General features: G+C 42.2%; 1 protein-coding gene across 1 annotated transcript in view; it reads left to right on the top strand.

Annotated features, from left to right (window-relative positions):
• The first annotated feature begins 879 nt into the window (after positions 1–879).
• shisa8b (shisa family member 8b) overlaps positions 880–25,065 on the top strand; it is a 38,735-nt gene continuing 14,549 nt past the window's right edge. Inside the window, exons 1-3 of the mRNA XM_039787185.1 lie at positions 880–1,439; positions 2,124–2,808; positions 17,707–17,825. Of these exons, the coding sequence (XP_039643119.1) occupies positions 2,165–2,808; positions 17,707–17,825 (763 nt within the window). The 5' untranslated portion in view covers positions 880–1,439; positions 2,124–2,164. The remainder of the gene's footprint in view (positions 1,440–2,123; positions 2,809–17,706; positions 17,826–25,065) is intronic.

Below are 25,065 nucleotides of genomic sequence, written 5' to 3'. Positions count from 1 at the left end.
AAAAGCTCTTATAATTGGCCTCAGTGTGTGTGTGTGTGTGTGTGTGTGTGTGTGTGTGTGTGTGTGTGTGTGTGTGTGTGTGTGTGTGTTCATGGGCTGTAGTCTTCAGCAGTGTGTGCCAGTCTCCTGGTTTGGGCATCTCCTGCGCAGGTTGGGATTTAAACAAAAGAAAAGGCAAAGCTGGAGTTGGACCCTGCTGAATTCTGAATCTGACACAAACAGTCACACATATGCACACACATGCAGGCGCGCACGCACGCAGACACACACACACTCATACGTGCACACACTCGACACAGAAATCTACAAACAAGTGTATTATCTATGCCCAAGGTGCGAGGGGAGGGCGGGAAAGACACACAAAACATCAGAAGAAGAGAAAGATGGTGAAGTGGGAGATGAGGGATTGGGAGTGTGTGTGTGTGTGTTGTGTGTGTGTGTGTGTGTGTGTGTGTGTGTGTGTGTGGTCAGACCTGGACAGGATGAGCAATAAGTAGTAGATGAGCAGGAGTGACCGCAGCAGATGTTGACTGTCCTTCTGCCACACAAACTGATTTGAATACACACACACACACACATACACACACACACACACACACACACACACACACACACACACACACAGAGGGATGGAAACAGAGAAACCAAAAGAAAAAATATATCAAAAGACCAATCACTCAGTTACACTTCACATTTCCTCTTTTTCCCTCCTCTTTTTATTTTTTTCTCCATCTCTCTCTCCCCGGCTTCTTCCTCCGGGGTTTTCGGGCCGATGATGCGAGATAGCGCTGGATGCCCCCTACACACACACACACACACACACACGCACACACTCACTCTCCCTCCCCTCTCTCTCTCCCTCTCTCTGCCTATCTGGCACTGAGGAGAGGTAAACAGAGGAGGAGATCTCATTTGGTTCCTGAACTGTTGCAGCGCTCAGTGCAGCCACACACACACTCTCTCATTTAATTTCTCTCTTACACACACACACACACACATACACACACACACACACACACACACACATCTGCACACACACACACACACACACACACACACACACACACACACGTAGAAGATCTTAACAGTTGTAGACCAGTCTGAACTATGGACGCCTGCCAGCACAAACTGACCAGCGCTTAAAGAAGTAGAGAAGAGGAAGAAGAAAAAAGAAGAAGAACAGGTGATACAGGAGGAGAAAAAAAGGATAAGAGGAGCGCGTCGTTTTGTGTTTGTTGAATCCCCGGGATCGAGCCCTCGGCTGACGATGGAGAACACATGAGGAAGATAGAGCGAGAGATTTCTGCGGGGACACTCAGGGGAAAAATGCTGCTGAGTAAAGTTTGTGGATATTTCTAAAAGGGAAATCTTCGCCCTCGAACTTTGGGGGGGAAATTGCAGAGGACCGTTGGCTGTGTGCAGATTGCACGGAGAAAAAGGTGAGAACACTTTCAGGGATTTTTCTACTCTCAGTTCTCAATCAGTTCTGTTGTTGTCTGTTTTACCGCCCTATTTCAAAAGAAAATAATGGGATTGCAATCTCTTATTCTGAAGGTAAGAGCATCTTGTGCTATTTTCGATGCTTCGGTTTCTATGATTTGTTTGAATCAGTTGGCTCACAAATAATCCACCCAATCATTTTTCAGTAGGACAGCTCGTTCGGACTATTTCATTGGCCTCGAGTTGCTCTTTTTTTTTTTTTTTACCTAAAAAGTTGGGTAATGATCACGTCTCACTGTATGGTAACGGTCTCCGATAGTGATCCTGACTGACCTGTTTCAAACGACCTCTACCCGCGTTTTATTATTGATTCCATAAGCTTGTTAGATCAATAGCTACATCATGTGTTTAATCATTCTGGCTTAAATCAATTCTATGAGTTTCAAATCTGACAAGTTCAAATCTGTTTTTGATTGTTAGAACGCTCCCATATGTAGCATAAGTGTATCTCCGAAACTCATCACCAAATAACTTGTACATCATCACCAAATAACTTGTACATCATCACCAAATAACTTGTACATCATGTTATAACGCGTTTGTAATGCATCCAAAAGTAATTTTCTTTCTTTCTTTCCTTTTCTTTCCACCTGTCTCCAAACCTCTTTGTTTCCTGTCCAAAGCCTGCAGGCGGGACATTGGACAGACGGGCTCTCCTAGCAGCATGGCAGCGACCAACCCTTCCTCCTGCAACCGCCTCCTCTTCTTCCTCCTCTCCTTCCTTATAACTCAGCGAGCCCTCACCCAGGACCCATCCGCCACTTCGGTAACGGTAACCGAAGGTGACCCGTTCAACATCCCCACCACGCTGGCCAACCAGACGACTCCCAGCTACGTGGAGACCACTCAGAACACTCCTCTGGAGACAGGGCTGTCCACTCCCACCAGCGGCGGCGATGCGGACGACGAAGACGTCCTTCCCACCGGCGGGACACGTTGCCAGGGTTACTACGACGTGATGGGCCAATGGGACCCGCCGTTCAACTGCAACGCCGGCGTCTTTCTTTACTGCTGCGGTACCTGCTTCTACCGCTTCTGCTGCCAGTTCCGCCAGCAGCGGCTGGACCAGAGCATCTGCTCCAACTACGACACGCCCATCTGGGCCAACACCGGCAAACCAGTGTCCACCATCACCGAGGGCCAGGACGACCAGCAGCGGGACCGCACGCACCTCATCGTCTACATCATCTGTGGCGTGGTGGCCATCATGGTGCTGGTGGGCATCTTCACCAAACTGGGCCTGGAGAAGAGCCGCGGAGGAAGCGCAGGAAGCGGAGCAGGGGCGGGCAACACTGACCACAACTCCAGGTGAGGAGCATGAGGGGGTGTGTCGGGGGGGTCCGTTTGTCAACGTTTTACATGCAAAGAATTGTGTGTGTGTGTGTGTGTGTGTGTACATGCTATATTTATGTCTGCGTGTAACCGTGAATGCATGTATGTGTATCTATTTGCATGCATGTTTTCTGATGCATTGCAGGCCTGCTGGAAAGTTGTAAATTCTGACTTCACCACCAAACGCAAAAGAGACCAAAAAAAAAAATAAATTTGAATACAGAGTAGAAAAAAAGAGGTTCCAACTTGTAATTTACAACTTCCAACTTTGAATGTGTATCTGTAGGCCTACTAACACGTGCATGTGTGTGTGTTTGCACGTGAGCACAAGTCAATCTCCAAGCCTTTTCTAACAACCAAATTTGACCAGCTCACCCCTACCTCACAAAAACCTGTTCAGAGCAGAAGTCTCACTTTGTCCTGGAGGTGCAACTGTTTTTGAATTTAGTATTGACCTGAAGTTCAAACTCAGAGAGTTAGAGAGAGAGAGAGAGAGAGAGAGAGAGAGAGAGAGAGAGAGAGAGAGAGAGAGAGAGAGAGAGAGAGGGACTGGATAACTGAGAGAAAAAGTTGGCAACACCCTGTCGATCTTGTATTTTACGATAAGTGTGTAAAGCTCTATGAGCGATGCAATTCTCAGTGATCAGGTGTGTGTAATCATGTTGTGAATGAAACCATACATGCAAGGTGTCTCTACACCCCTCCGTACTCATATATCACACCCTTATTTTGCTTTTGCTCATCACTTTTAAATGTCTCTAATTTTGGATTTTTCTTTTTGTTTTCATTTCTTTGTGCCTGTTTTCTTGCTTTCTCTTTCTTTTCCATTTTTCTTTTTCATATGCTTATGTATTTCACCCCTTGTGTACCATTTGCTTTGCTTGTAAGCATGACTTCTATTTGAAATAAACAAAAAAAACTGAAGAAAAAAAAGAATTGACCATACCGTTTTTGCTGCAGTAGTAGGTGGGAAGTAGGTGTAAAGTACGTCTTTGTGCTTCTGTGGAAATTTGCATCACGTGTGCAAGGTTTTCCAATAAGCACATGTCAAAATCACATCTTACACTTGTGCATTGAAGAACCAATAATTATTGGGCTGGACTTTTATTAAATGTTGTCTCCATTAGCTGAAAAACAGATTATTTCCCACTTTAATGAACACACAACCTTGTGTAGAGACGACATTTAGCATTTACAGTCTGGTATTTCCGTCTGATACACAGCACGCACACACACATTTAAACACACACTCCAGCCCGCTGCAGTCGGGCTAAATACGTGGTCTGGGGGTTCAATCTGTTCGCCTCAGGAAGTCATTACAGCAAACAGCGCACAGCATGGGCTCAAATCTCCCCCCGCTTTCATCCCAAACTACCTAACCCTTCGAGAGCTGCCTCCCCCTCATTCTCTTCTCCATCTGGAGCTGATTCTTCTTATCTCTCAGAGTTTCTTGTTTCTAGTCTTGTTTACTTTCACCGACCTCCATTTCATCACGTCCCATTTGTTCCTCTCATCCTGAGTTTCTGACACGCTACTTAAAAGGTCCAATGTGTGGGAATTTCTCCCATCTAGCGTTGAGATCATATATCGCAATCAACTCTCTCGCGCCACGCAGTTCAAAGTACGTATTACAGCTACGGTAGCCTTCACGCTTCAAAAAGCCGGTCTCTTGCTCTTTTCAATATCCTTTTCCATGTTTCCTTCTTCAAACTTGCCGGGGCCGGGAAGCTACGATACCCATTAGCAGCGTTAGCAGCACCTGTGAGTTTATCATGGGACAGCGAAAAACGCGAAAGGCGGAGCAGTATGTCCTGTATGTCCCTTACCGGCTAACGTATTTCAAGATGGCGCCTGAATATGGAGCATCTACCTCAGTTCATGCAAACGCAAATGTACAATTTCAAGCCAAAAGGAATACTTGGAATTGATGGTGGTGGTAAATATTCATGAAAAAGGACAAGGTTGTGAACGGGCAACACAGATTTTGATAATGAACAACTAAACACGTTACACACTGGACCTTTTAAACTGCTCCTCACTGGCCTTCCTCCACATCTCCGTCCCTCATTCTCCAGCTATCATCCATCCTTTCTGCTTTTCTTCTCTTGCAGCCTTCCTCTCTCTTTCCATCCCTTTCCTCTCTCCTGTGGGGCCCAAACAGCTGAGGCTGGGGCCAGTTTCAACCACTCACATCTTGTATTCACTCCTCTCTTTTCTCTCCATCTCTTCCTCCATTTCACCCGCCAGCCTTCATCCCTTCTCTTCCATCAGTCTCACAACGTACTCGTCTCTTCCTCTCCTCCCCCTTTAATGGTGTCTTTTTGCATTTTAATTGAGAAAGTGGACACGCAGCCTCTCCTCACCAAAACCCTCCATCGACCAGCAGCTCTGCTTGTGCGCCTCCCATTAACCTGAGCCGCAGAATTCATTCGGCGGATAACACACAGCCAGGATTAATATTTCCTGCAGGGTAACACCTCACTGAAATAGAAACATGCCGGCTGCATAAACACCCTCCCTCTGTGAGCCCATCTCGACAGATTACCGCTCCTCCTCACGATTAGAAGAAATTTCACCAAGATTACAGCTTTACCGTTTCTGGACTGCTCTGCCTGCACGCTCATTTAGTTATTAGCTGCTGACATAAATCCCTGGTCCAAAAGTGTACGTGCAGCTAAGACCCCATGTACTGCACGCGCTTCATGAGGTGAAATATATCCATACACCCAGCCACTTTAGAGACGGAAGCACGAAAGGCAACTTCTACACTCTGCCATGCACCTGCTCTTTTAAAAAAAAAAATTATCTTTTTTGTCTTTCTCTTCGTCTTAACATCCTGCGAGCACACGATAATTAACACACTGAAATCCCACCACCTCTCCCAAATCAGCTTTGAAAGTTAAAATCCAAAGTGATCCTCCTCTCAGATTAGCCTCCACCCACACAAATACACACACACACACACCTTATAATACATGAACCCAATTAAACCAGGTTGAGTGTGGTTGCATGCTGCCCTTATTCTTGGCCAACAAAAGGGAACGAAGAGCGCCGCCTTAGGTCATACGTGTCACGTCTAATGAAAGGCCTCAACTGGAGAGGGGCTGGCTTTACACTCAGAGAGTAAACAAAACACCGATGACCTTCATGATTTACACACACACACATGCACTCGCAGTGATTTATAGTTCAATTAACAAAAAGAAAGATAGTAGTGGCATAAAGGTTGCATGAGATCGCCACAGTGAGGGGTCAGGATAGCCAGCAGAGACGCACTGCAATACAATGTCCACCTAACACAAGTGTGAGAGTTCGAGGACGAACATGGTGGCAGCAGAGGTAACATGGCTCAAACAGCGTGTGTGTGCGTGTGTGCGTGCGTAAATGTGCGCGAGCGAGTGCATTCGTGCGAGAGCGTGTGTTCATGTAAGTGCCTGGCCATTTGTGTGAAAAAAAACTTGAATCTCCAATATAATACAGGACAAATACAGGCAAATATAATCAAAGATTTACTGACATCATATCTGTTCAAACAGTCTCGGTGTCCAAATGTCACCTCTATATAAATCTATATGTTTGACTGAATGTAGATTATCTCCAGTGTGTGTGTATGTGTGTGTGCACGCGGGCACTGTGATGGGCTTCTTAGCCATCATGTTATGTAATGAGGCACGGTGAAAGGGTTTGACTGCTCTGTCCTGATTTGAGGCAGACAGATAAGCAATACTCAATACATCGCCGGCAAACATATGGACCACAACTGCACGCAACAAATGGGATCACTTTTCCATTTCATCCTCTCTTTTTCTGTCTGACACACACATTATAGTGACACCAGGATACGGTGTCATGGTAAATATTTTAGGGGTGGCCTTTTGATGGGATGTTTTGGAACAGTTCACTTCAGGCTGTGTATTCATATGTTGGTTCCACTTTTTTCATGCTTTATAAAAGGGTTTTCAAAGTTTTAACTAACTGCTTCATTAATGGTTAATAAATGGCTTATAAATTAGCAATAAGCATTAGTAAGAGCTGCTTTTGGTTCGAAAAAAGCCCTTTGGCTGGTGAACATCCTCATCCAGTACAACTGGCTTTGTCTTTTTGACTGCCCTTTAATCTCTCTTGATGGCTTATTAGAAAGTGAGAAAGCCATGATCCTTAATAATGACTTACATTCATAATGGCAGACTTGAGGACTTGTTAGAAAGCGATTAAGTCGTTTATAAAGGGTAATGACTTTCTCCGTTTTGAATTAGAAGTCAGATATGCAGGTACAGAAGTTGGCTCCATTAGCACAATCTGCAGGAGGCTGCAATAACAAGGCTTATAACTTCTTGATAAATGGATTTCGTCAGGATGGTCTGAACAATTCCTGCATGCCCGATCGATAAAATAAAGAGCTAGACAAAAACCAAAGTTATGCTAGAAGATGACACACACCAGCCGGAGGGATTTTTCACAACCTGGCAACCCTCATCCTGCCAACATATTTAACATTCAAGGATTCAACTTATAAATCCCGTATAAAGGATGACTTCTTAAAAAAAGTGATGCCAAAATTAATAATCTCTCAGAATAAGATAGATGGCACAGCATTGTTGTCAAAGTGAAGTGTCATTAACTTAGAAACACCTGAAGTTGTGGGATTTTTCAAATTGCATGAGGTCATCTAAGTCACATAAAGTGGTCAGAAAGATTTTCAAAAGAAGAGATGTGACAATGTGTACTTAACAGGTCCAGCTCACTACTAAAGATTATTATTATTACTACAAGTTCCATAAGAGATATCAAATCAATAGAAAACCTGCTTTTTGGGAAATTGCAATGTTATCCCATTCTAGTGACAGCGAGCAGAAATTGAGTTTGTGAGTCTTCAATGTTCAAAATAAAACTTGTAAAATAAGAGGTAAAACCTGCTCACTGTGGCATGTATTTTGGCCTGTACGTATTTTTAATTTACAGGTATTTTATAAACTTTCAAAGGCATTTTTTTCTGAAACCTAGTTTATTTCTGCTCCTTGTGTAACCCTACATGATGCACATAATGTACACTGAAGTACAGTATGTATGCATTTTTGAACACACACACACACACACACACACACAAACACACAAGCATTGACAAATTTGAGGATACAAACATCTACTGCATTGTGCTATCCTGCTTCTTTGATAAGCTCCACCTCTCTGTAGTCGTTAGTTTCACTGCTACTTCCTTCGGTTTTAAAAGAGAGGAAAAAAAATACACTCCAGGCAGAAAGCAAATCACACCAATGTGAGCTCTAAAAAAAAAAAGAGAAAATAAACTAAATGAAAAAAGACAAAAGTTTTCAGCAAGTTTCCTCAAAGTTTCCTCCTTCTTTGCTCCACTTTCTCAGCTCCCCTCAATCTCTCCTCCCTTTGGATTACCTCCAGGGATGAGCTGTCGCTCTCTATCACCTCTCACCTGTCACCCCTGTGTGTATGAGCATGTCTGCATGCATGTACGCTTTGCGAGTCAATGTGTTAAAGTGTGCACTCGTTTGTGCGCCTGCGTCGCCACTTGCCACAATTCCTCCCAAAAGTGAAAGGGCATAATAAGTTGACAGCTTCCTGGCTGTATCAGATGTGACAATTCTCCCCCTACAGCTGCTTTACCTTCCTCTCTCCTCTTCAATCCTGCCGGGCTTCGCAGGAGCCACACACAACTTAAATGTGGGTCAGCGCCCACTGACTCAAGGGCTTGGCTATGTGCTGCTTCTGTTTGTCTTTGTGGTTTGTCTGTCTGTCTATCAGGATGAAGCAAAAATGCTTGACATCTGAAAAGTTGAAAGAATGCAGCTTCATACCTTGAAGGTGGCATTTCCATTTTTGAGGCTGTATAAAAAAAAGCTGATTCCAAGATGAACATTTTGTCTGTCACAGTCAAACCCATATCAGTCAAAAGTAAAGTTCATAGGACCAGCAGACACACAGTGAGTTGGCCCCTGTAGCTCCATCCCTGTAGTTTCATCCTCCTCCCAAACCTCTAATGGGCCATCTGTCTACAGCTCCAAACAGGCATGAAAACCAGCAACAACAAAAAAAATACCCACACAACTATGTAAGCTACTTGAAAACTTTTATTTCAGCACAAGACTGCATTTCCTTCCATTTTCAAGGTGGCTGAATAAAGAAAAATCACTTCACAGCCTCTGTGCAGGGGGGAAAGGCTACACGTTAGCTTGTTAGCATGAAAACAGAGCCACTCAGATGGTACCTGCATCTAACAGCTGAATAATAAGCTACCTAAATTACACTATATAGGGTACTTGAGAACGGAAAAAAAAACACCCGGCAGCCACGTTCCTTACATTTCCAAGGTTGCCGGAAAAAAGAAAAACCACATGCCGAATTCAGTGCTCAAAGGGGAAGCTAAATACGTGAGCTTAAAGGCATGGAAACAAACCCACTTAGATGGCACTTGCATCAAACAGCTGAATAATACCTAAATGAAACTAGGGTACTTGAGAACTGAAAAATCTCCCATCCGCCACCTTCCTTTCATTGCCAAGGTTGCGGTGGGCGTGAGGTGTGTGTTAGCAAGGTGTGCTAGTGGGGAAACTACACATAAGTTTGCTTGTTAGCATTAAAACAAAGCCACACAGATGCTAAGCTGCACAACAACAGCTGCACCATTAAAGAGCAATTCAAGTTACAGTATGAGTTGTACACCTTAGCTGTTTTCGCAAGCGACTTTGAGTCCATGAAAAGCGCTATATAAATTCAATTTATTATTATTATTATAAAACCACCACTCAGATTCTGCCTGCATATAACAGCTGAACAATAGCCCACGTGCTGTTTGTATGCTACTTGGAAACTGAAAAATCACCAAATGTGTCACCATTAATCCTGTTTGTCATGCACATTATAATCACAGCTCTCCACATGTCTAAGAAATGAGCAGTCAGATGTAGATGTAGGTGTAAATGCCTCATTGCCTCCATGTTTTTGGGGCGGTTTAATGAGCCCATTAAAAGCATGTTTGACTTCATTTATTTGGTGCAAAAATAAATATTGTACAAGTAGAAAAGTTTGTGTCAACCTAATTGTCGAACTTCCTTCATTCACCAGCATTATTTTTGAGAAAATGATCTCACCTTAAATACTAATGATAAAAATATATATATAATATATAATATATATAATATATATATGACATGAGACAACGTGGTAGACATAGCATAAAAAAATCTAACAGCATTATGGTGTGTGCGTGCGTGCGTGCGTGTGTGCGTGCGAGCATGCGTGTGTGTGTGTGTATATCCATGGCACAATCTTTTGTGTGTTTAAGATGCAAGTTGTCATCTTCTCACTCTTTATCAGTAATCGTCACTGACAGCGAAACTGGCTTTAACTGTACTCTTGATGTAAAGACGGAGCGATGAGTGACAAGAGTGCAGTGACAACAGAGCGGGAATACAGAGATTATGACACGGAGATATCCGCCACAGTCAGTTTACTTTTTCAGTGGAAAGTTTTGCTCTGAAATACAAATCACATGAAGGATGGTGTCTAACTGGAGAGAAGAGTCCAGTGTGTGCGCTTAAATGTGTGTGACTGATAGTATCCATCACTAAAAATAGTGGCTTGAATCTGTCACAGTGTGTTTATATCCAAGCTCCACGAGCTTCTTTTTTCATGTGATGGCTATTTTCAGAAAAATAACAGCATACACGCAAAATCTAAAATGGCATCCACTTGTGCAGTTACAGGATCAACAATGTCTGTGTGCATTAATGCGTGAACGGGACATGAGGATGTACAGGAAATAGGTACAGTATATGTACAGTATGTCCTGAATTTATATGTATGACATTAGATCAATCAATGGAGTCACTCTGCGGAGAGGGTTTGGAGAGTTACTGTCATATTAGTTGTAACTAATCACTGAGTGTGTTCTGATCGGAGTGATTTTAGTGGAGTGGATTGATTGTTACAGGACATTAGAAAAGGCTCATCTCAATGTGGCTTTAACGTGATGGGAGAGTACTGATGAGCCCACAGATCTCGGGCACATCGCTGTGACGTAACATGTTAGAGAGCAATTAAGAGTCCTGGGAGAAGTAACCTGAAGGTTACTTATGGAATATATACATATCATATAGTTGATCAAGTTTATAAGTTTTCCCAAGAGCAGAGATTTCTCCGCCACAGAAAAACAGGAATCAGTTTCTAAATAAATAGATTAATAAATGCTTTTCTAATAATTGCACCCCAAATATAAATTTTTTTTTCTTGTTTAATTCTCTAAATCCTGTCTGCACATTAGCAGAGAAAAAGGATTGTTTAAAGAAACTCAAAGTCTCGGATTGAGCTCTGCCTGAGAATCTTAATTCAGGGCAACAAAGTCCCCTGGTAACTTAAGGCATTACATTACATGTCATTCAGCGGACGCTTTTATCCAAAGCGACTTCCAATTAAATGCTTTCAACCATGAAGGTGCAAACTCCAGACAACAAGTAGTAAATACAAGTACCGTACATTAGCTTTAAATAAGCAAAACTACAAAGAGCCAAGGTGTAGTCTGAAGAGATGTGTTTTTAGCCTTCGGCGAAAAGATGCGTAGGCTTTTGGCCATCCTGATGTCAATTGGGAGCTCATTCTACCATTTGGGAGCCAGGACAGAAAACAGTCGGGGATTTCTACAAGTGATTAGTTGTCCATCACTGTGAGGGGGGGGGCAGCAAGAAGCTAGGCTGATGCATTTACAAGTCATGTACTGTAAGATGGTTAGGTTGTTTATTTCTACCCTCTAATATGACCTACAGGAAGGTTTTCCGTCCCTATACTAAAACAAGAGAACAAAAGGGTTGGGGTTTTTATACACGTCATTAACATTGTGAAACTGTCACAGTTTGGTTGGGTTCAAGCACAAAAACTACTTGGTTATGTTTAGAAAAAGATCGTGGTTTGGGTTAAAATCAGATGTTGCTTGACTTACGGTTATTTCTGTTTGATCCATTTTTTCCATAAAGCAAAAAAACAAAGTTTACGTTTACTTTTATTTTCAAACAGGATACGGAAGTCCTGTGTTAGTACCACCCCAACCTGCCTGCGATCCTTCAATAGCATTCACACACTACTATTGGCCACGCATCCATGCTTACATGTACAGGTCCTATCCCCTGACCAATCCCCTAACCCTAACCTTAACCACTCGAGGTCAAATGCCTGCTGCTTCGTAGGGCGGGTCTTGGCGTGGCCATAGTGGGATTCATCATTTTGCAACCTGCCTCCTTGCACGTAATTAACTTCTTTCCCGTCATAATTATTACGGCCACCAGAGGGCGGCCGGCGCCACTACAAACGTAAATGTGAGTTGTAATCATGCGATTCCCTTCAACGCCCAGCCGCGTCCTGCTGCGTCCGCCGCATCCACCCATGCTCTGCAGCGCCATGTTACATCCCACAACGTCCTGCTGTGACATGAACTACAACGACTACCTTCAAAGTCACTGGTCCACTATCTTTAATGCGACTATTATCGCCATCACACCCCCAACCGGCCCCGTCAGACACCGCCTACCAAGAGTCTGGGTCTGCCGAGGTTTCTTCCTAAAAGGGAGTTTTTCCTCGCCACTGTCGCAATAGCCACTGCTAATGCTTGCTCTTGAGGGAATTACTGTAATTGTTGGGGCTTTGTAAATTATAGAGTGTGGTCTAGACCTACTCTATTTGTAAAGTGTCTCGAGATAACTCTGTTATGATTTGATACTATAAATAAAATTGAATTGAATTGAATTTAAAACTAGGGTCATAATTGCTGCTTAAACAAACAACTTATGTGGGCGTTTTTCAGTAGAGGACAGTCTGGTGCGTTGAGCTGTGATAACACTTGGCATGGACAGCGTAGACTGGATCATTTTATGGAGGGAATAGTAACTATATTTGCAAACTGGTGAATTACGTGAGAACTGGTTGAATGTGCGGTCATTCTTGCGACTGAAAGCTCACAAATTCCTAGAGGACTGATTACAGAAATTTAAATTGTGTCATGTTTGAAGGATGTGACATCATGATCAGTAACGAACACATTTTTCCAATGTCTCCTAAAAATGACGTTCCCATACAACGAAACTGCATTCGTTTGTTTTTGATGTATCACAACTACGTTTGGTTACACTTCACTTGAAGGTATCTACATAAGAGTGACATGACACTGTCATGAACGTGTCATAAACATTATAAACAAGTCATATATGTTTATGACATAACGCTTCTTTTAGTAAGTGTCATTCGGTTTTTGTCATGACAAGTTGTGGTTAGGGTTCATGTGTTCATGACAGTGTCGTGTTCATGACAGTGTCATGTCACTCTTATGTAGATACCTTCAAGTGAAGTGTTACCCTATGTTTCTAATCAAGTCTGGGTAGAGAGGAGGTCAAATTGGATGGGTGCCCCAAACAAACACAGGACACCCAGGAGACTTATCTACGTAACATACTTAATCTACGTCACGTACGTAGCATACGTAACTTACGTATGCTACCTAAATAATGTATCAAACATACTTATTTTAACCCAAACCATGATCTTTTTCTAAACCTAACCAAGTAGTTTGGTTTCAGTTCATAACGCTTCCCTTGAAACGTAAGCGAGAATGCAGTTTTGTGTACGGCAACTAAATTTTTTGGGAGACAGGGTTGCTGATGTACAGTATTATAAGTGACTTATTCGTGGTAGCCAGAGAGACATGCAAACAACCTTTTAAATTTTGGTGAAACTAACAACAACTTGAAGATACATGGATCTATGTGGATGTACTGACACCATGAAGGTACTGACAGTACTGTATATGGAAACTGATCCAGGCTGCCATTAATTAACAAACATGCACCTGTTCATTTTATAATATCACTGATTTAGACTTCATCGTTCGGAGCCACCACGAGCTATTTCCATCAATCCATCCCACCCTGCGAGTCCTAATCGTTGAACCAGCTGCACGGCCATCGTCACTCTTTCAAAGGCAGCCGCAGAAACTCTCATGAAGCTCAGCCAACGCTCCATAAACACTACATAGCCCGGAGACAGGTGCAGTTTTTGTTGCAGATTAAAAGTCCAAATCAGCAAGTTGTTTGAGCGGCCAGCCAAGAGAGAAGTGCGTGGAGGCCCGAGGCTCTGCGCGGCAATGAGTCAGAGAGGGGATGAGGAGCAGAGAGAGAGAGAGAGAGAGAGAGAGAGTGACTGGAGGAGAGGAAGACAAACGATTTGGTTTGGGAGGGGGGGAGAGAGGAGAAAGAGACAGAATTAGGGCTGGGTTTAGGTAAGAGGGGGCAGAGAGAGCGAATAATAAGAAGACTGAAAGGAAAAAGAATTGAAAACTGAAGAAGAAAGAAGAGCGAAAAGTGATTTGCATCATTGCAGAAGAAGAACAGAGATCGTTTTAAGTCTTTTTGTTGCAAATGTTCAGAAGGGGACAAATTCACATCATAATCCAATACACACACATGCACAGTGTAGGCCTATATAATAAATGATTCACAATAAGATGATTAAGATCTGAATTGATTTAAATGGATGAATATAATATTCCGCTTCAAAACAAGGTTACACAAATAGAGTGTAACTCATAAATGAGTGTTTTTTTAAATCTTATTTCTAGTTGTAATTTATCTTTTTGGTGTTCACCTTCCTTTGACATTGTCTCATCTATGATTTCCTACAACCCAAAAATACACCCAGAAATTCACTGTTTGTGGCTATCTTCATATCAGAAATACTATGTTTTAAGGTGGATTACTCCTTTACCACCGTCTTGGGAGTCAAATACAAAAAGTCATTCATGTAAACACTCGCACAAACTCTACACACATGTACCATTTGTCTACATCAAATACTTCTGGCTGATAAAACAAGCATGATTATGACATCTGACTCATGCCATCACCAAAGTCCCTCCAGGAGACACTTTCTGTGACACTGTTACTCTCTGAGATCCACACGCGCACACGCACACACACACACACACACACACACACAAACACACACACACACACAAACACTGCAGACGATCAGTGAAGCAGCCAAAGCGACTCACTTATCTCTTTGGCAGTTTGAGTGTGAACGAGCTGCCCCTGGCTGCCGTTGTCAGGTCGGTCATACTCTACGTTGTGTGTGTTGTGTGTACCATTACATATCTGTGCTTGTTTGTGTGTGTGTGTGTGTGTGTGTGTGTGTGTGTGTGTGTGTGTGTGGTAGAAGGGGCTAAACCCATGAGCTTGGTTAGCGAAACACAGGCACCAGTGTTTGAATTATTGATCAAGGGAGTGAATGCCATCAACACTGTAAATTCAGCAAAATGCACAGGGAGCGGAAATGTGTTTATTCAAAGTGATGAGTAAGCCTGTGTGTGTGTGTGTGTGTGTGTGTGTGTTTGCGTGTGTGTATGTGTATGTGTATGTATATGTGTGTGTGAGTTTGTGTGTGTGTGTGTCGAGGCTGTCATTCCTTTGCATCCAAACACAACAAGCCCCGAGTCCAAACATGACCATATTGCAGGAAATCTTGCCCGTATGTCGCTCAGCTAAAAGGCCGCTAGTCAAAAACAGCTGACTGGAATTTGTCGTAGAGGACACACAGAACACAACACACATATAAACACATAGCTTGAAGATGAGCCACTTTCATGAAAATGTGTCTCAGCGAGCACAAACGGACAAGAATTCAATTAATTCGGGATGTGGACTGTAAAATTCAGTAGGAAAAGAGTAATCTTCCTAAATTGAAGGTCACATGATAGAAATAGCTTCAAAATGAAGGCAGTGGCATGTGTTCCGTTGGCTCATCACCACAACACCTGATTTTGCAAGTGTGGAATTATGAGATATGTGTAGACTCAATTTAAGAGACATTAAGCATCAAAGTGGTCAAACTTAATACAGTCAAATGTATCATTATGGCCGTGGATGGGCACAAATACATAAAAAAAACTATCTTGTTACAAATAACAATACTTCCTCATCAAATGTGTCAAAATAAAATTCAAAATGTGGTATGAGATTTAAATACGAGTAATTTGTATTTAGACAATACAAAAATACATTCTATTCAAACTGATATCACATTTTAGGCATTTAGTAGCCTCAATATGAATCTGACCTTAACCCCCCCCTACATTGAAAAGATGAGCTCTGCTAATTTCCCACATCATCAATTTGAAGTGGCAATCAGGATATCCGGAAAGGGGGGAGGCTGCGAATTCAGGGGTGCATACTGGGTGGTTTCTGTCAGTCAAAGTGCTTATTGACTGACAGTGTGAACAGCTAATTGAAATCCAACTGGGGGAACTTAGGGGGCAAAACAGTGGAATTGCAACTCCAGCCCTGTCACGTGATGCCCTCTGGCCCATAGACTTATATGGCGAAAGACACGTCTGTATGTCAGTGAATACGTTATTTTGAGCGTCACAACCCAACGCAATAGAGTAAGTACATTTCTGATATCTCCAACTTTACGAGCAACCGATTTCCGAACGAGTGCAAAAGACACCAAACTAACGCTTTTAGGCATTTTTTCTGTTGTTTGCTAGCAGACGGAATTGACGATGAGGCACCTTCACGTAATGCAAGTCAATGGAGAGCGGAGAGTTGTTTTCCCCTCGGGTGGGCGTGGCTTTCCTAGTATGACACGATGCGCTCTGTCTCTATACCAACAACAACCTAAATAAATGATGGTAGTTCACAATGAGCATATCACTGGACCCGACAAAGACAACTGTAGTACTGGGGATATTTGAAAATAAAATGACATATAAAATAATGTATTTTAAGTATTTTTTAACATTTTAAAGTATTATGTTACAAATGATTTACTTATTTTATTTATGTCCAGCAAAATACAAAATAAAAGACAAAATACTCAAATTGGGTACAGATGTAGGTGTCTTGTATGTTTATGTGCTTTACGTATTTTAATTGTGGCAATGTTTAATGTTTGTTTTTATGACATATGTTTAAAAGGCCTTCTAGGGACGGGCATTGGAAATTAGCAATAGCTATAAATGCTGTGGTGCTGTACACTGGAGATTTGTTGCACAAATGTCTATATCTAAGCTTCTGTCCCTATTCAAAGAAACATGAAATGAAAAAAACAAAAATCCAAACAGTAGTCAATCCCTTGATGTAAGTGTATGGACTGCCCAATACCGTACAGCAAATGGCAAAAAAAATAATCATGTCAAAATGGCTTTAGAATTTCTGGGTATTGATTTGACTGCATGGACTTGTGATAATTGCTTTCAATCTCTGTTAGTCCAAACCCCACCACACACTCCACAGATGTACATACACACCACCACCTCTTTTCACACAAACAAACACACACACACACACACACACACACACACAGTCCGGCAGGAATCATTAAAACACACACACACACACACAAGCTCTACTCACAGGGAAAACACCCTAACCCTGGGATGAGAGGACATACTGTAAATTAAGTGCTTGCATGTGCGTGTGTGTGTGTGTGTGTGTGTGTGTGTATGTGTATGTGTGTATGTGTGTGTTCTGAGGAAGGACAGGGGGGGTTCCAGCTGTTCAGGAAAGTCCTCTCAAGGGACCAACTATACACATCTGATCCACAGATGATGTTTGTTATCTCATTCACTGACAGACGGATGCAGTTTTAGAATTAAGCTGTGCAACTCCTCCAATGTGAGCAAATAATCTCATCCCTTTTTATTATTTTTCAAGTTGAAGGATGAATAATGAATAATGTTTATTGTGACCCCTGTCTTCCTGATTCATGTGCACGAGGTCAGATAAGTAATCAGGGCTCGTTTTTCTTTCAGTCAAAAGTGTAACCTTGATTCAACCGTGAGTGTGTATGTGTGTTGGTCTCCAGGACGCTGACAGACCTGATGAAGGGAGGTGAGGTGAGCTCGGTGGAAAACGCCGCGGCCAGTTCGCCCAGCGGAGGGAGAGCTAACGGCGTTTCAGCCAGGATGCTGCGCAGCAGGAGTGGTGAGTGCTGAGAGAGAGCGTGCGTGCACGCACGCACACACACACACACACACACACACACACACGCACGCACGCACACACACACACAGGTACATTCAGGGTAACATACAATAAAATACTAGTGCTAGTGTCTGCAGTAGAAACCCTATATGTGCTGGTGTAAGTGAGAACAGTACAGTGGCACTATGTGTGTCAGTGAGAATCACATTCCCATGCCAAATGACAAAAAAAAGAAGCCAAAATGACTGATTGAGGTTTCTATTTTTCTCTATTTGCACTATGGACAGTATCATATGCACATAATGAATTTCACTCCATTCATTTTTCATAACAGAAGAGTTTAAAATCCATCTAAACCTGCTCATCTACTGCAGCGTATCAGTTCCAGCCTGATGTGAGATAATCTATCACAGGACTAAAACATATTGTACAAAAAAAAAAATACATCATTTAAATACTTCCATACATATCCAACAAATTTGTGAGGTCCCAATGGAAAACTTATACTAATTTGTTATTAGAATGTTTTTTTATTTTCTTTAAAAGGTCCAGTGTGTAACGTGTTTAGTTGTTCATTTCAAAATCTGTGCTGCCCGTTCACAAACTTGCCCTTTTTCATGAATATTTACCACCACCATCAATTCCAAGTATTCCTTTTGGCTTTAAATTTTAAATTTGCAACGCTCCATGTTCATGCGCCATCTTGAAATACGTTAGCCGGTAAGGGACATACAGGAAATACTGCTGCACCTTTCGCGTTTTCGCTGTCAAATGATAAACTCACAGGTGCTGCTAATGCTGCTAATGGGTATCGTCGCTTGAAGAAGGAAACATGGAGGACCACACGTATTCAAAATCCAAATTTCATTCGCCTTCTTCGCCCAGAAAAAGAAAAAGGATATTGAAAAGAGCAAGAGATCGGCTTTTTGAAGCGTAAAGGCTGTAATACATACTTTGAACTGTGTGGCGCGAGAGAGTTGATTGCGATATATGATCTCAACGCTAGATGGGAGAAATTATAAAAAGCCAAATCATCTTTAGCAGAAAGTTTTAAATGTAGTCTTGGTACCATGGATGTATTATAGGAACTGGATACAGCTTTCGAAGCGGAGCCTCATTCATTCCTATGAGAGTTGCTTAGTGGCGCAAAAAGCCTTCATGGAGCCAAAAATTACACGGATGATCGGCACTGCTTCCGCAATGTATACGGCCCAAAGAGCAGCGCGCTAGAGACCTCCGCTGGTGAGCCGGCTACTTCCAGTTTACCACTCTGCTAATTGAATGGGGAATAAATGATTTAATTGTGTGGCTCTTCTAGACTTTCCAAAATGTATCGGACCGAATGGATCAAATTCTGCCACCAGAGCCGATTGTTTGAAGTTGTCTTTTTATAAATAGCCTGAATGCTGTAGGCAGATGTTGGTGAAACCTCATACAAGCCAAAAGCTTTTCACAACCACATGACCCCCCTAATGGGGAGAGGAAGACATAAAAAGTGGCAAGCCAGGGTTTTTATCTGTTGCTATGGAGACAAACTTTGTTATTTAGCTGTACTACACTTTCTGAACCTCCGCGATGAGATGAAAATCTGGGAATCGCCCAGAGCTTCCAGAAGCAGGAAGCTGTCAATCCTCTATTATGCAGCTTACTCAAAATCTTACACCAATTAAGTCAATTAGTTTCTTTTCTGCCAAAATAATTTTTGTAGCAGCTGTGGACAACTGCCGGAGCCCCTTTCATTTTGGGTTAGTTTGGTTTTATCGACAGTTCTTCAGTGCTGCTGGCTGTTGTACGGGCATCTATTTAAGATCTAAATGTTTACCATCTACACCCATGATTTTAGTCAGATTCAACGCAGAAATATGTGCAGAGCGTTTTTAATGTCTGCTACACATTGTTGGCCCTGGCTGGTTAGACTTATTTAGGTAGGGCTGAGGGGAGAGGACAAGAGATATCTGTAAATAGAACACATGCTTGTTGCACGTGCAACACTGGCGTACTACAGACACACACACACAAGATTTAATTAGTATGTTAATGTAAGCAGGCTGCACCCATACAGGCAGTATGTGCCATTTTCTATACATTCTATGTACATGCAGATACAGTAGTCTGCATATAACGCAGACCTTGACCAGGTACATGTCACTCTTTAGGGTGAGAAGTAAGTAAATATATATATATATATAAATATAAATATAAAGTGTCATCATATTTTTTACCGTTTGTTCAATTTGGTTTGTGCAAAAGAGCAACTGACTGCGCATGTGTGTCCTCATGTGTATGGATTAGTATGCGTTTTGGCAGGCCGGCATGTGAATATGTGAGTGCGCATGGGTTTGTGTGTGTCAGAGGAGGGAGAGGGGTGGAGTCCATCTCTCGCTATGTAGAATTTCACACACTGCTTGTGACATGATACGACATACTGCATGTGGAGGACGCTTAGATCCAGAGTGTTTCATTGATCATAGTCACTTGAAAAGGGCAGCAGATTCACGAGCTGGAACTAACATTAAAGCAATTCAGTTCACAGCGTAACCTGAGCGGCTGGTCTGTAACCCTCAGAAACTATAGAACTGCATGGCCTTGCAGTTATCAAAGCATAAATATTAATTGGACACATATCAGTTGCTCTCGGTAGCTAACATGATCACCGCTGTGTTGAAGTCTTGAAAGGAGCTGCTTGTTACGCTGGGTTGAAATAAAAATAAAAAGCAGGCGCACATATATACAGTGCCTTGCGAAAGTATTCGGCCCCCTTGAACGTTTCGACCTTTTGCCACATTTCAGGCCTCAAACATAAAGATATAAAACTGTAATTTTTTGTGAAGAATCAACAACAAGTGGGTCCCAATTATGAAGTGGAACGAAATTCATTGGCTATTTCAAACTTTTTTAACAAATAAAAACTGAAAAAGTGGGTGCCAAAATTATTCAGCCCCTTTACTTTCAGTGCAGCAAACTCTCTCCAAAGTTCAGTGAGGATCTCTGAATGATCCAATGTTGACCTAAATGACTAATGATGATAAATAGAATCCAGCTGTGTGTAATCAAGTCTCCGTATAAATGCACCTGCTCTGTGATAGTCTCAGAGGTCCCTGTAAAGCGCAGAGAGCATCATGAAGAACAAGGAACACACCAGGCAGGTCCGAGATACTGTTGTGGGGGAAGTTTAAAGGCCGGATTTGGATACAAAAAGATTTCCCAAGCTTTAAACATCCCAAGGAGCACTGTGGACGCGATAATATTGAAATGGAAGGAGTATCAGACCACTACAAATCTACGAAGACCCGGCCGTCCCTCTAAACTTTCAGCTCATACAATGAGAAGACTGATCAGAGATGCAGCCAAGAGGCCCATGATCACTCTGGATGAACTGCAGAGATCTACAGCTGAGGTGGGAGACTCTGTCCATAGGACAACAATCAGTCGTATACTGCACAAATCTGGCCTTTATGGAAGAGTGGCAAGAAGAAAGCCATTTCTTAAAGATATCCATAAAAAGTGTTGTTTAAAGTTTGCCAAAAGGCACCTGGGAGACACACCAAACATGTGGAAGAAGGTGCTGTGGTCAGATGAAACCAAAATCAAACTTTTTGGCAACAATGCAAAACGTTATGTTTGGCGTAAAGGCAACACAGCTCATCACCCTGAACACACCATCCCCACTGTCAAACATGGTGGTGGCAGCATCATGGTTTGGGCCTGCTTTTCTTCAGCAGGGACAGGGAAGATGGTTAAAATTGATGGGAAGATGGATGGAGCCAAATACAGGACCATTCTGGAAGAAAACCTGATGGAGTCTGCAAGAGACCTGAGACTGGGACGGAGATTTGTCTTCCAACAAGACAATGATCCAAAACATAAAGCAAAATCTACAATGGAATGGTTCACAAATAAACATATCCAGGTGTTAGAATGGCCAAGTCAAAGTCCAGACCTGAATCCAATCAAGAATCTGTGGAAAGAACTGAAAACTGCTGTTCACAAACGCTCTCCATCCAACCTCACTGAGCTCGAGCTGTTTTGCAAGGAGGAATGGGCAAAAATGTCAGTCTCGATGTGCAAAACTGATAGAGACATACCCCGAGCTTACAGCTGTAATCGCAGCAAAAGGTGGCCTACAAAGTATTAACTTAAGGGGGCTGAATAATTTTGCACGCCCATATTTCAGTTTTTTATTTGTTTAAAAGGTTTGAAATATCCAATAAATTTCGTTCCACTTCATGATTGTGTCCCACTTGTTGTTGATTCTTCACAAAAAATTACAGTTTTATATCTTTATGTTTGAGGCCTGAAATGTGGCAAAAGGTCGAAAAGTTCAAGGGGGCCGAATACTTTCGCAAGGCACTGTACATAGAGGTTTATGCCTCAATGCAGAGGTCGGGCGTTCAAGTCCAACCTGTGACGATTTCCTGTAGGTCTTCCCCCTTTCTCACCTAGCTATCCTGTCCATTAAAAAGGTGGAAATGCCCAAAAATAATCTTAAAAAAAGAACACACAACATATAATTACAACACCTTTGAAGTTACCAGGAAGTGCATTTCTCCTCTTTTGGTAGAGGCAAGCCAAGCCTCTTCCTCACAGCCCCTTCGCCAAGCTAACGTATCGGGGCCACGTCAGTTTAATAAATGCAGAGAGACCAAACTGATATTAACCCTCTATCAAACTAATATTACTGAATTTCAAAATGAGCACCATCTAATAGCCAAATGCTGGTAAAATATGCAGGTGGCTGGTAGATTTGCTTCACTCACCAGCATTGGCAATCTAATTGAGTAGCTGGTACATTTTTTAACATTCACTAGCCATTTGGCTGGTGGACAAAAAAGGTTTATTTTGTTATTGCCCAACACTCTCCTATGCTTTCTCTGATTTTCTCTCAGTCTCTTATTTCCAAATAATCACTCCACACACCCTCCCATGTTTTCTTCATCCCCCCTTTTCTCTCTTTTTCTCAGAGCTTCCACCTGTTGCTGCCCTCGAAAGGTTTACGTCTTATTTAGTTGTCGAAAGCTGGGAAATTTTAAATCTCCCACTGCTGAGAACCACCGATCTGCTTTGGGATTAAAACTACCGCATGTTTTCCAAGCACTTGTAAAGAAAAATCAGCAGAAAATGTGATTGAATGAACAATCGGAGTAAGTAAATGTAGGCGTGGGACACGAGTGAGTCCACTTTGTAATATGAAGTGACAGTATAGCAAAAGACAGGGGATTTGGCAGAGAAATCAGTGTTGATGATGACACCTATTGATGCTAATGAGTTCCATATTTATGCACATTACACCCGCTTCATCCCAAAGGAGAAAAATGTCTACTGGATGTTTGCGAAAAAAAAAAAAAAAAAAAAACAGATGGCAAAAAAACGTTGTCCAGCGGGCTGCTTTGTACCCATAAAACAAAACACAAATCCTTATTGTCTGATATATTGTTTGGAAGGTTAAGTTCGAATTCACAACTTTGCCTGAAGACAGTTGTATAACATGTCACCTGAAAGCTATATACACATTTTTTTGTCATGTGTTTTTGGTCATAACACGGTTTAAAGAAAGGTTGACATTTGAAGGCCCACACATCAGTGCTGCACATCATGAATCACCTCCCTCCGTGACAAGAGTGGCAGGAATCTCTGCGTTTTATTTGTCTAAGATATCGAGACTGTGAATTTAAGCTGGCACACACTGTAGAAGTATTCAAATACAAAATGTAATGCAAAATGTTCCCTAATTGAGCTAGTGGACAAAGTGGAACACTACATAGATTGCCTGGGCAAAAACAGATGAACAGTATTGGTTTTTCCATAGTAAACAAGATGGCAGACAGAGGCCTTTGGAAAAAGTAATGCTCTCTCTACACACACACAAACACACACACACACACACACACACACACACACACACACACACACACACACACACACAGTAACTGAACACATTTTAACTGATTGGAGGCAAGTGTTAAAAGGCCTGCTGACATTCTCTCTGTGGCATTCACTGTTAAGCCAGACCGTGTAACCTTTGATAAACAGAAGCAACAAAATATTCCTCTTAATAAGAATTCATAAGCAAAAATAATAACCATTGCTTTATTCAATCCATCCCTTTGGGATTTATACTCCCTTTACAAAATATGTCCATTTTAAACAATGTAACCGTCACTGCCCACATACTACCATGGGTCCTTTACGTTGGCATGGATGTTAAGCAATACATCCACTAGAGGGGGCACGGAAAACTCGGTACATGACAAAAATGTATCCAATCAAATATGATTTGAGATAACTAGCTAACCCGCCCACAATATGAAACCGCACTTAACCGCTAGCAGAACAATATCATAGTAGGAGGTGTGTGTGTGTGTGTGTGTGTGTGTGTGTGTGTGTGTGCAGGGGCGTAGCACAAAATTCTGGGCCCTGTAGAAAGGCATTTTCTATGGGCCCCTCCCCGCATCCACAGCTATTCATTCTAGCATCTTTTTGGGCCCTCCTCACATGAAGGCCTTGGGTACTGTAATTTTCCATTTTTTGGGATCAATAAAAATCAATCTATATATTATTCCCCCCCCCAGTCCGACACCCCTGTGTGTGTGTGTGTGTGTGTGTGTGTGTGTGTGTGTGTGTGTGTGTGTGTGTGTGTGTGTGCGTGCAGGCGCGCATGCGTGTGTGTATGTGTTTTCCCCGTCCACTTTTGAGCCATCCAATCTTATCTGAGGGATTTTATTTAAATTCCTTTTGGTAATTTAACCACGCACACATATTACATTCGGAAATATCTTACAATAGTAAAGATGCTCTAACTTCCATTTCAGTGTGACTTTAACGGTTACAAATGCCAAAAAGTCAAAAATCTTTAAAGTCAGACTGAGTTGAGTTGAGATGTACATGACAGCAGCAGCTATATTAACTGAAGACAGGAGGCAAACATTTGGCCTAAGAGTCTCCAACAAACATGACTCATCGCAGGAAGAAAGCTTGAAGCAAAAAGTGATGACCTAATTTATCAAAGACTACTGCAGAAGCAGCTTGACCCAGTAACAAATCACTCTTTGTAAAAACTAATTTCAATGTTTCTTTCTTTTTTAGCCCAGCTGTCAGAAGAGTTGCTTTTTGAGCACTCCAAAATGTTTTCCTGCACTCTCAACTCTTCCCTGGGGGGTCATGAGAGGCAAAGTACTTTTTTCATGTAAATAATGATCTCAGTTTGAATCTCTGCTCCCCGGCTCGTGTCACGTTGATTATT

The sequence above is a fragment of the Perca fluviatilis genome, chromosome 21 (assembly GCF_010015445.1).
Source record: "Perca fluviatilis chromosome 21, GENO_Pfluv_1.0, whole genome shotgun sequence".
Taxonomy (NCBI): Eukaryota; Metazoa; Chordata; class Actinopteri; order Perciformes; family Percidae; genus Perca; species Perca fluviatilis.
The sequence above is the reverse complement of the archived record's forward strand: the minus strand, read 5'-3'. Positions and strand labels throughout refer to the sequence as shown.